The following is a 12,249-nucleotide window of genomic DNA, read 5'->3' as shown; positions in this document are numbered from 1 at the left end:
GTCAAATAATAAATTGTTTCTCCTTTTGGTGATAACCATTGTAATAAAGATCGTCCCAGTGCTCCTGATTAGCCTTTCAGAGCGAGTAAAATCCCACAATGGAATTCTTCAAAGTGGCCTCTGCAGTTTTTTTGCGACAGATAACTGAAATCATGTGTACAAATAAATTCAGTTTTAGTGTGCAAAGATTAAATGACTTTTGAATCAAAGACAATTTTTAATGCATAATTGTTTTTTCCCTTTATTTTAACCAAACAAATGTGTTGTAATTAGTGTACAATAAAATTAACATAGGTATCATGGTAATCAGACCTGTCAATGTAATCGGTAGCGTTAATCTACAAAGTTACTGATAATAATGAAGTCAGTGTTGATCACAATACATTTCCTCGCTTTGAATTTTTACTTGATCATCACAATTTCGAATCATTTAAGGCCATGTAGAAATAATATCTTTTACATGAATGAATGTCCGCTGGAGCTGTGGGGGGAAACCACAAGCAACTGGTTCTCTAACAATTTGACCAAAACTAAAATACCCCAAGCATCCAAACAGTAAATCATGAGGATATCCACACATCTTAACCAAAAACACAATCCTTTTCATTCTGAGGAGAAAACACCCTGGCTTGTACTGTCCATCAACGCTGATCTATCAGAGGGAATGAGATGAAATAACCCAGTGTGGAACCTGCGATGACGCCGAGGAAGATCCAAGTGTTGAAGGACATGACACACAACATCAGCATGTAGCCCAACGTCACCTGTAGCAAGTGGAGCAATGTCTGGATTCCGTGGAGCAACCAGCTGAGGACAGGATACAGATAATTAATTTATCCATTTATTTAAGTCTCTCTTGTAAAGAAAGTCATTTGATCATAGTAACAATTTGGCAGAAAAAAAAGCATTAGCTATAAAAAACAAAAATAAAAAAGTTGTGGAAACTAGAAATAAAATACCCGCCGCTGTTGCTCGGAAAGATGGGGGTTGATTCTTTGGGAGTCAATGAGGATTCAGAGGTGCTGCTTTCCAGCACAGGATTGCTGTTGCTCTGGCTGGCCGGCTCGCTGGAATAAGGAGTGAAATACCGAGCCAAAGCCGTGCTCCTGTTAAGCCACACCCTCCACACTTTGAGCAGCTCATACAAGACTGTCACCAGCATGACCACTATCACTGACGCAAACATACCTGAGGGGACACACATACAAAGATTTGGAGCAGAAACAATATACAGTGAAACCTTTATGGGTTAATGCAGTCCATTCTGGATGAAGAATAGATATACAAATTCAGAAAGCATGGAGCGTCTTGTGACTTCTTCCCACTTCCCACTTCCCTTTGAACATGGAAAATCAATATTAGGTGTGTGTTGTCAAATTTGGCTTGTTTTGTAATTTTTGATGTTGTTTTATTTTTGTTATTGATAATTTTTTTAATTTTTATTTTTTATTTTCTTCTTTTTCATGTTCAAACAAACTCAAACTCAATTCTGGGGCGCTCCATGTGAGTTCATCACATTTTGATTTTATTTATTTGTTTTACCTAATCAAAATTTAAAAAAGTATTACATTTGTTTAAGATAAACTACAATAACTACTTTCCAGTAGAAAAAAATGCCATCTAAAATATCTCACCTTTATTTATAAAGCACTTTAAAACAACCATCGCTGAATACAAAGTGCTGTGCATGGAATATGAATCAGTAAAGATAAGCGAAACAAAATAACACAAAATAAAATAATTTTACATATTTCGAAAATACCATATTTTCATTCATTCGATGTGATCCTAAATTCTGTCTTTTTACCCCCCTGCAAAACACTGAGAAGTATACACGGTGATTTTTTCACAGCATTCAATTTTTTTTTTTATCATGTAATTCTTTTTTTTAAAATTCTGCTTTAGTGGGTTTTATGAGCTGGAAGCCCAAATTATTAAAAAGAAAGAAAAAGAATACCTGAAATCACTTAAATTGCGAACCCTCAATCTATAATTGATGAAAGTTTGACTTTTAATGGAATGGAATTATGGTAATAAATGAACTTTCCCATGATATTCAAATTTTTGGGAATGGTTTTGTACCTCCAGGGCTGTTTACATGCCAGAAGTCAAACAGGAGCGTCACACTACTTGACGCCTCGAATGTCATCTGAAAAATAAATATACAAAAGATTTGTTCAGACAATGTTAAGTAAAATGGCACATATGTGTACAATATAAGCCTTTAAGCGCTTCCACAAGATTTGATTAGGCTCCACATCTAATGTTTCCTCATACAATGATGCTTCTTCCCAATATGTGCCAAGGACAAAGTCATTCTACGTACACAGAACTTTCACAGTTGTGGTTTTTGGTTGCTTGCAGTCATGTAGACATGCAAACAAACCAACTGATATGGGTTAAAAAAAAAAAAAAAAAAAACATGACCTCTTTGTGAAGACGTAATACTGCAAAATGCCCTGCAGGTGTCGCATACGGTTCTCCTGTTGTACTTCTTCCTGGATTTCGAAATTCTGAAAAATTATTCAATCACTGCCAACTTTGAAATGAAATGAAATTCACATGACTCAAAACCCAATTAGAAAATAACAGCACATTGTTCGTATTTTCTGTTGCTGCAGTAGATGTGTGAATGTAATGTGACAGACAAAATAATGTCTCTGTGTGTGAGCTATTATCTAAAGGGGAAGTCAACCCCAAAACAGATTTTTTATTTTTATTTTTTTTACAATAATGCAGTATGCTGCTGTTGAGTGGTAGCAATAAAGGAATTTGCCACATATATTGGTTTAAGTAAAGTAAGGCTACCCACTCAAACTACTTCTCAAATTTTGGGTGTGCTTGGATTTACTTTAGGGTTACTTCAGCTCCCCCAAAATTAATGGTATTAATATATTGGAGACATGATGGATCATTTGACATGGGGCAAAGTGATGCTGGAATGTGTCCGAAACTTTTCTTCACCCACATTTTATTTTATTTTTGCACACCAACATCAAAACGAAAACACATATTTGTGTATCAATAAATTGCCATCTGCTGATGTCAGCTTTGATATAATAAATGTTACATGATGCCAAGTTTTGACTGCCTTATGAGAACAAAAGAGCTTTGCATGCAACAACGGCGAACAAAGATCAGATGTTTCCATTTTATTGAAAATTAGATTGCATACCTTATACATTATATAGGATATTTTGCCTTGTGATAAACAAACTTAAAGCATAATAACTGAGTTACCTAGTAGTTAAAAAAATATGCATTTTATTTTAATTTTAAAATAATGACACTTTCTTTCCCTAATAAGGAGCAAGGAGCATAAAGCATAACAGCTGTCAGGTAAGTACAGCGTTAGCATAATTTACTGAGACTTTATCGGGAAAAAGATTTCTTGAGTTAATGGACACACCACTCTCCAGAAGATGTTGTACTGTATAAAAAGCACAAAAAGTAAGTCATCAAATATTTTTTTGCAGTAAAAGTCCTTTTCGGCAATGGATGTGATGCCACTGGAAAGTCTGTTAATTATTTTTTTAAGCGGTGTAACATTTATTTGGAAGGAACATTTGAGGGAGGAGAAGCAGAGCTGAGTATGTGGATTCTCTGTCAATAATCAATAATAACGGCACACTTTTCAACATTTATTCAATTGATAAACATTCACAGTCATTACAAATATGAACTAGAACAATATAAAGAGGAGCTCTTTAACACTTCTACTGTATTACATATTCAGGTTAATATTTAATCAGGTAAATTATCACACAATCGTCCCCACCATCAACATTTACTTAAGATGTTTCTTGACTTAGACGGCCTCCCCTGTTATTTTTTGAAACCATAACATGAGCCTGCTCAGTGGCTGCTTGGCGTTCCCAATATACACATCAGCACATTTATCAGTGCATTGAACAGCATACGCCAAGATTGTGTTTCTGGGTAAGGTAAGGGGTGTTTGCCTGTCCGGTCTTTGGGGTGTACCATGCCTCCATTTGTCTCAGGGGTGTTACCAGGTTTGACTTTGAAGTGTACCAGAATATAGAGTCCATACGCAAAGACAATGTTCTTGCGTCTGTCACTCTTTTCACATCCAACTTCTTTTTGTTGACTTCTGGAACTACGTACATACAGTACAGTATACACGTTTAACGACCAGCTGTAACTAGTTTTGAGAGCGTACCTCAGTTCTATTTGCGGACCGGCCCAGTCCCAATCATCTGCAAATAGCACTCTACTGATATTCTGTACTCATAATTCACATGGACAGCGCTCACATGAACAGTCAATGTAGCAATTGCAAGTAGAACTAGGTACAGATTTGCATCCGATCAGATTTAAGGTATCTCGGCAGTTTTCATTACTTACTTTTGCGAGCAGTAGAATAAGATAAACGTTCATTATGAATGCTTGCTGCTTGGTCACCAAAATATTGTATCTATATTTTTGTTTTTCGGTACTTTCATTATATCTGTTTGAAATAGTATGCAACATAAAGACCTACATTTATTTTTAAATTGCCATGCTGCAGCTCCACCCCTTGTACTAACTCCCCAGCCAAGTTAATGCCGGCAGTGAAACCGAGGAGGAAGAGCCAAAAAAATATGAAGCACAAGTAATTTGCCAACAGAGGTACTGCCCATTAAACAACTTGTCTGTGAGAGAAGCTTCTCAACAGTGAACTTCATTTAGTTATTTAAAAAGAAAAACAGGCTAAGGAGTACTTTAACCTTGAAACAGCTGGGTGCCCTGAGAAAGAAATTCTTTGGATAATGTTAATAATAAAGTTTCAGAAACAAGTGCACTTCTCAAGCAAACATCAATGTTGGATACAAAGTTGCAGATAAAGTGCAATATTTTGTTGTTATGTTTTTGAGAGTTGGTACCCTAAATATACGTTGTATTTTTGTGTACAAAAAATGAAATAAGACATTCAGAATTGAAAGAGAACAGCACATTGAATGTTAGACATATGCAATGCTTAACAAAGTCATGAGAACACAATAACCAAATTAAAATTTATGCCACGACAGCCCTAAATTAAACACATTCAAAATTGTGTTTCTGCACTTTAACTTACGTTAATACCGGATATAGAAGCTCTGTAACAAATATATTTAATGCAAAATGATAATTATTATTATCTATGACTTTTTAAACTGGCTGATTTTTACATAAACTGAAAACATTTTAAATCATTTAATATGCCATATTATAGTTATTTACTTGCATTGCTGACCAGAAAAAAAAGAGTCAGTGGTTGAATGTTATGCTTGATTAATTTATGATTTGTCCAGGAAGATGGCTCAAACTTGGGTGAATTTCTGTTTGAAATCCGTCCAAAGCGGCATAGCCTGAAAAGCATTTAAAATTTTAAAAATTTAAAGAGTGCGCATGAAAACACGCAAAATTCCACATGGTCTCTGTGGCAGATATAACAGGTGGTCTAAAAAACAAAACAAAAAACGTTAAGCACTGTTTGATCAAATCGATGTTGAGGAATGGTAAACTATTTTACAGTGATTCTCTGATAAAAGGTAAAATCTTTATTCTTTGAATTGTGAATTAAAGCACATGGGTTGTAATTGAGTCCCACAAAATTTATTTTGAATGCCAAAACTTAGTGAATATAATGCATCATTACGCTTGTATGTTTATGAAGCTGGCTTCATGGGCACAACACAGGCAAGAGCATCAAGGCACACATTCATTACGTTACTAAGGCGAACGCATGGATGTGAGTAGTCAAAATGTTCTGTAACGAAACTCACTGGCATCATGTTGAACTTGCTGGACGACGGAAAGCGTCAGTTGTTGTACTGTAGTTAACTCCGTTTACCCATCGCGGGCTGCTTTTTCTGGCTGGCTGACTCTTGATGCTTTGATAACGAGATGTCAAGTATGAGACCTTTTTTGTTGCACTCCCTGAGTAGGACAGACGAACAAAATCCACCCCAAAACTACAGTACTGTACCTTGTGACTTCAGACAATAAACAATAGGCTGACGGTCAATGGAGTTTTTCCGGTGCGGGACGATTGTCAAACCATTTCCGGTTTATGTAGCTTCTGCGCATGCGTGTAGGTTTTTTTTTTTGGGGGGGGGGGAGTCATAATGTGAATCAGAATGCAGGTGCAATGTTGCTCATGTTCACAAAGTATTATATACATAATAGTCGAACCAACACATCAGTCCCCTTTTTTATTTGACTGATATACGTAATTCACAGCTAATAGATATGTGCAGTATTTGTTTCTTCCACAAGAGGTCAGGAGTACACCATGGTACAGAGTTTGCTAATTCTTGTTGAGCCAAGTTATCATGCACAAACATGAACATTCCTTCCATTAGTATTATCATACGAATATATGACATATTATGTACATGTTTCATAAAATAGAATGTTTCTGACTGTCTTGCCTATGATATATCAAACAGGATCATTATATCATTACTATTAAAACAATTTAATCACCAAAGGTGATTCATGTGAAATCTTGTATAAGTGCTCATATCTGACTCTCACACGGCGGACAAAATACTGTAACTTGCACAGTGGTTGTCAAGCGTCTCAATCAACACAGCTGTGCTGATGAGAGTGATTAACCAACACCGGCTAATTTAGTTAATGAGCCTGAAGCCATCCAGACCTCAACAATGCAATTACCAGATTTATTATACATTGGTTTGTACCAGAGTGCACAGGAAACAGGAAAATTACTCAATCTGATTAGACTGATATTTTTGGGAATTTCAATGTCTACAATGACAATATACCCATCTCAGAATTCCTATAGAGTTAAGTGAGCTGTTTAGATTTGAGTCACTTTTAATGGTAGCAGTGTGCTGTTTAATGACGATGTGTTTTTGAAAACACAAAGCTATGAGGTGACATTGTTCACAAATGACCAAACAAGTCAGATAACTTTATTGTTCTATGATACACTTTTGATACAGAATATTACACAAGGTGCTAAAACTGCTATCTGCATAATGCACCTGTAAACCAGTTACAAGTATATATATAAAAAAAAAATACAAAACCAGATGCCACTTCTCAATATGTGAGAAAGGATGAGTATAAAAACTGCACAAAAAGTGTTTAATCACTACTATTGTACTCTTTGGTCAAAAATTGGAGAAGCAAAAATGTTGCAGGCAATGCAAAAATCATTTCAGCTAAATTGCTGCTTTTCTTGGCAATCATGGGTATTGTACATATTTCCTACAACAATTCCAGAATTCATAAGAGTCTATTGTTTCTTATACATCAATTGTTTTTGGCATAGTCCACATGAAGCAACAGACGCAGATCCTGACCTTCTACTTATGGCTTAGAAGTACAGTACTGTAACGCCATCAAATTTTCCAACATGATAATGATGAGACCAATGCTGTTTTACTTACGGTAAAACCGCTGTTTCTGGATGTGCCATAGTTTCTAATTTCACACAGGAAGAAATTAAATGTAAATAATAATACAGAATATTCAGATCAGCTGGTCTTCAGGTCTCTCCCAACATCCAAGTGAAAGTTACTTACAGTCAATGTCATACCAGAAAATAGATTGATGTGTGACATATTGTAAGTATGATCTGCTCAATACCAAATTTGAGGGAAATTAAGTGAAAATTAACTTGCACAAAACTAACATTTTATGACTGGAGTTTGAAGTAAGTTCAGTTAAAATAACCCAGACAAGTCAATAAAATCACAATGAAAACATACCAACTCCCAAGAGAGCTTCAAACCAAGAACCTCCAGAACTGTGAGACAGACATGCTAACCACTAACACACTGCCTCCTACGTTTAAAATGTACAGCAAAAACATGTAACATTTTAACTTTGGATAAATAAAAATCCAAACATCCGACAGCAATGCATTGCCATATTTTCATGGGGATTTAGTTACTGTATGTTTCTTTTAATATCATCAGGATTCAATCCCTCGGGTGTATTCTGAGTGTACTAAAAGGTTTTCCACCAGCAGGGTATGTAGGGACACTTCTATTGAAAGGTGCTCAGGGAGCATCATAATGAGATGACCGAGTCACTGTAACAACCTTAAAAAATCTTAGAGAGGAGTGTCTCGACTGTGAGCATCTTATGAGGGTCTGAACCTGTCACCTTATCTTTAAAGTGGAAGTCAACTTTAAACATTTCTTAACAATAACATGTTGTATGTGACCTCACTAGTCTAAACATGGCATTCTCATTAATATTACATTTTTGGAATATGAGTTATGAAGCAAAATCCAGCCATTTTTATCCACGTCAGGGGGCGGCCATTTTGCCTCTTTCTGTCAACTAAAGATGACATCACTGTTGCTCAGGGCTGAGGCAACAACCAATCAGATCTCACCTGTTTTCTGAAGCTGTGCTGTGATTGGTTGTTACCTGAGACTTGAGCAACTGTGATGTCATCTTCAATCAACAGCAAGTGGCAAAATGGCTGCCCCCTGAGATGGATAAAAATGTCTGGATTTTGCTGCTTAACCCATATTCCACTAACGCAATATTAACCAGAATATTGTATTTAGACTAGTGGGGCCGTAAAGAACTTATTGTCACAAAAAAATGGGGGTTGACTTCCCCTTGAAGTATGTCCTGCCACCCTGCACTTTGCAGGCCGGCTTCAATCTGACGTCACTTGACAATGACGACAATATGGAGACAGACTGTGAATGGCAAAATATAACTTACATGATTATTTCTTTATTCATTCTAACATTCATTTAGTTATTCAAAATATATGATTTGTATGGACTGTGTGAACCAGAACAAACAATTTATTGGAATCAGCCATCTTTGTTGTTTTCATTCGCCGCGAACGCTTTGAGGGCGAAACTGAGACAATCCGAGTGGGAAAAATCCAACTTCCCACCTTCCTCGAATGCAGCACAGGCCTCAACTTTAAGTCAGTCTCATTTGTATTGAGACACATCTCTCTTTAGGAAATCCAAAATCATGGCAAAGAGGGCGAGATAATCTAGGAAACTGACAGTGACACAGTGGAAACAAATAAATACTACTCTTTGGAACAATTATTCCAGATGTTACAAAAAAAAAAAAGACATGGCATAAGTGAAAAAAATATGGTTTGACATGCAACTCAATGCCAATGTCACAGTCCACTGATGAGAATTATCTTTATTTAACTGGAGGAGGACAAGCCCATTTTTTGGATACACCTATTGCAGGCTGTTGACACGTGATGTCACTACCTTATATTTGGGATGTAGCGATAACGGCAATATCGTGATATCGCAATATTAAAACTGCCACAATATATCGTCATCGTCATGTTAAAAGCAGCACATCTGTTAAAAAAAAAAGTCAGGCTGATTTCCATTTGTGCAGTTCTAACGCCCTGTGGTGGCTAGTATTTTAGTGCAGTTACATTTTCACAAGGCATGTTTTGGCCCTTCCATGTTTAAAATCCACGCTGTTTTTCAGATGAAGGGGAACGTAATATGCTTGTGAACAGAGTTAATATGTGGAGGAACTCAAATGTGTGCGTGCATTGGCAAGTAAGTGCCTCAATAAATATATTTTTTATATATAATATTAAAAAAAATTATAATATTTTTAATTGCTGTAATGAACAAAAGCACAATATTGTGTGTGTGTGTGGTTTTTTTTTTGTATGAGCTCTTTTTTTTAACAATATTGTGACCTTTTGTATCCCAACCTTCCCACAATATTGTGATAATTATCGTATCGTGATGTTTGGATATCGTTACATCCCTAGCGTACATGCGCTCTTATTGGCGGCACACACCCACAGAGCTATTCTGTAGAATGAATGAATTGTGCTTAAATTAATTCCTCCAACCCATTTAGATCGCAGATTATTTGAGCATAATAAATACAATTATTTCCTGTTCACGTAGTTGAATTTGTTGTGTGATGGCACTTTGCTTTCATTGAAATGTGGGTGCAAGTAATCCATGGCTCAAACTATGTTTTGTTTCTTTTCATCTTGTTGGTGATGCTGTAGTTTCATTGTTCAAGCGCAAGGTTTTGCGTGAGCTGTGTGTAAATTTAGGCACGTCTTCACTCACAAGTCCAAATTGATCAATCTGGTACTTTGTGTAGGAATGTTTGTCCGACCGCTTTACACACACTTTAAATGAGGAAACTTATGCCTTGGTGCTCATTTACAGTCTTATCCACTAGGGATGAGAGTGAGTCTCTTTTAGCGTGGTCCACGTCCACCTCCTCTACTGCAGCTTAGTCAAAGTCTGCAGTACAACTTGCTAGCTAATGTTGTTTTCGCTTTGATTATCTCCACAATTGAGGCGGTGGACATGAGCCATTGTCAGCATTCCCTCGGGAGCCAGGACAAATTCCTCTGCAAGTGTAAGATGAGGTGCTACGACGGGTCCAGCAAGGGAATGAATGAACTCCTCTCGCAGTCAATACCTATGTCAAACAGAGCTCCAGTCACAAAACATCACTTTAGTTTGGGTCACTTATCGCTATTCCATTTTCTCCATTGTTACACTGCCCATGTGAGAAGGTAAGACCCTGAAGAGAGTCTCAGGCAGGTTATTTCAGGATACCCTGACCTGCTGTTTGGCCGGAGCACAGAAAAAAAAAATCCTATTGGCTCACAGCGCTTTTCCTTATATTAGATAAAAGTCCAATCACTTTTTTCCAGCATTAGTTTAAGCACAATGGTGTTGAGATGCTCTGTCTATTACTGTCTGATCGGATGTGCGATCAAAATACGATTCTTATATTCACAATAAGACATGATCCCTTTTTGTCGAGGACATATTCATCTTTGGTGTTTTGAAGCCGGTCCTCTTTTCAATAGGGTATTTCCATGATCCGGCGCAGTGGGTGGTGCTTCATCATCTGCTTCTTCTATTGTCCACTGTTTAAATTGAAGTTGGTGCTACTGCAGCTTTCTTCATAAGTGGGTGGAGGCTCTGTGACACAGAGATAGAAACAAAGGAGGATGACATATTACGTTACTTTCGTGATTCATTCAGAGAAGTTGCTTCATGGCGCACTTCTTCTATGGTCTATTTTTTTAAACTGAAGTTGGTGTTTGTAGCTGAAGTTAGTGATTGCAGCTTTTTTCATAAGTGGGTGGAGGCACTGTGACACAGATTTAAACCAGATAGGAAGTCATATTGCGTTACTTTCATGAGTCATTTGGGGAACTTGAAAACAAAGATGTGCGATAAAAATGTACTGGGCTGAATAAGACCTTTGAAATACTTGAAAGAAACGGTATTAATCTTTGCGCAATAAAAGTAAAACAAACACTATGCATATTTGTTGTGGATAAAAGCTTACTTGCAATGTCACACTTGAAGAGCAAAGTCATTGCAACGTGAAAATAGGATTACTAACTAATTCTATTAACGTTTTTTTGTATTTAGAAGAAAATGTTTACATTTAGTTTACTTTGTAGCTTTAATACAAAAGCAATCTTAGTTGTTGAGTTAATTTATCATCTGAATTGAAGAGCTATAGTAGATATACACTGTAAAAAAATAAAAATATTGTAAAATAAGAAAATTATTACTTCAAATAAGCTAAATTATCTGCCAACAGAACAAAACATTTTTACTTAAATTTACCTCTAAGATTTTGAGAAATAATAAAATAATACTAGGCCCATATCAACCACTGCGGTCTTGACAATAGTATTTTCAGACAGTAATGTCATCTTTTTTCAAGCTGTAATAAATAGAACTATATTCCTAAAATACATGAGTTTTGTTTTTGTTTTTTTTTTACATTTGGATAACTTAGCCTGAGTGTCAAGCAGGGAGGTAACAGGTCCCATTTTCTTTGTCATGACATAGCCAGGAATTGAACCCATAACCTTCAAGTCTGAGTGTTTGCAGTCTACAACTAGACCACTGAGCTGGTACTGAAAGAAGGACAAATGAGCTTAGTAAATACAACGAAATGAACCATATTGCACTCGTCTGTTTTCATACTTGTATTTTTTTCCATTTATCTTATTACTAAATTATGCCAAATCTTAAAATGAGAAAATTTATGAAACCCCAGTTCGGGGCCTTTGATGTTGATTAGTTGTCATCTTAAAATGTGGGAAATGCTTGTTTTAAGCCTCACAGTACTTAAACTGGCTGTTAACACTCAATACCAAGACTGCCCGATCAAATAAGATAATTAAGTAATAAGTATCCTAAAATAAGCACAATGGTCTTGCCTGACAATTTCATTTCAAGTAAAAATAACTTGTCAAATCAAAATAAGCAAATT

General features: G+C 36.2%; 2 protein-coding genes across 4 annotated transcripts in view; both read right to left on the bottom strand.

The window, feature by feature from the left end:
* Window positions 1–228: 228 nt before the first annotated feature.
* Window positions 229–6,062, bottom strand: slc31a2 (solute carrier family 31 member 2). Of its 2 annotated transcripts, XM_077543099.1 has the most exons (5): window positions 5,972–6,062; window positions 5,769–5,876; window positions 2,083–2,149; window positions 960–1,188; window positions 229–807 (listed from the first exon to the last, which is right to left on the bottom strand). In XM_077543099.1, exons 2-5 carry the CDS (start codon window positions 5,775–5,777, stop codon window positions 642–644), a joined length of 471 nt encoding a protein of 156 aa, XP_077399225.1. In that variant the 5' UTR covers window positions 5,778–5,876; window positions 5,972–6,062; the 3' UTR covers window positions 229–641. The 2 variants fall into 2 exon arrangements, with proteins under 2 accessions (XP_077399225.1, XP_077399223.1); XM_077543097.1 differs by lacking the exon at window positions 5,972–6,062 and having other exon boundaries at window positions 5,769–5,965.
* An 839-nt stretch (window positions 6,063–6,901) lies between these two features.
* arrdc1b (arrestin domain containing 1b) overlaps window positions 6,902–12,249 on the bottom strand; it is a 30,823-nt gene continuing 25,475 nt past the window's right edge. For both annotated transcript variants that reach the window (XM_077543046.1, XM_077543047.1), the window contains exon 8: window positions 6,902–10,934. In XM_077543046.1, coding sequence (XP_077399172.1) covers window positions 10,870–10,934 — 65 coding nt within the window. In that variant the 3' untranslated portion in view covers window positions 6,902–10,869. The remainder of the gene's footprint in view (window positions 10,935–12,249) is intronic.

Source organism: Vanacampus margaritifer, chromosome 14 (genome assembly GCF_051991255.1).
Source record: "Vanacampus margaritifer isolate UIUO_Vmar chromosome 14, RoL_Vmar_1.0, whole genome shotgun sequence".
NCBI lineage: Eukaryota > Metazoa > Chordata > Actinopteri > Syngnathiformes > Syngnathidae > Vanacampus > Vanacampus margaritifer.
This window is presented reverse-complemented; position numbering and strand designations above follow the sequence as displayed.

Excerpts from the sequence above, each read along its gene's own strand:
- slc31a2 (XM_077543099.1), bottom strand. Across the intron at positions 1,189-2,082 it reads GCATGTAAACAGCCCTGGAG|GTATGTTTGCGTCAGTGATA; the intron begins GTACAAAACCAT and ends GTGTCCCCTCAG. Across the intron at positions 808-959 it reads TTTCCGAGCAACAGCGGCGG|CTGGTTGCTCCACGGAATCC; the intron begins GTATTTTATTTC and ends TCCTGTCCTCAG.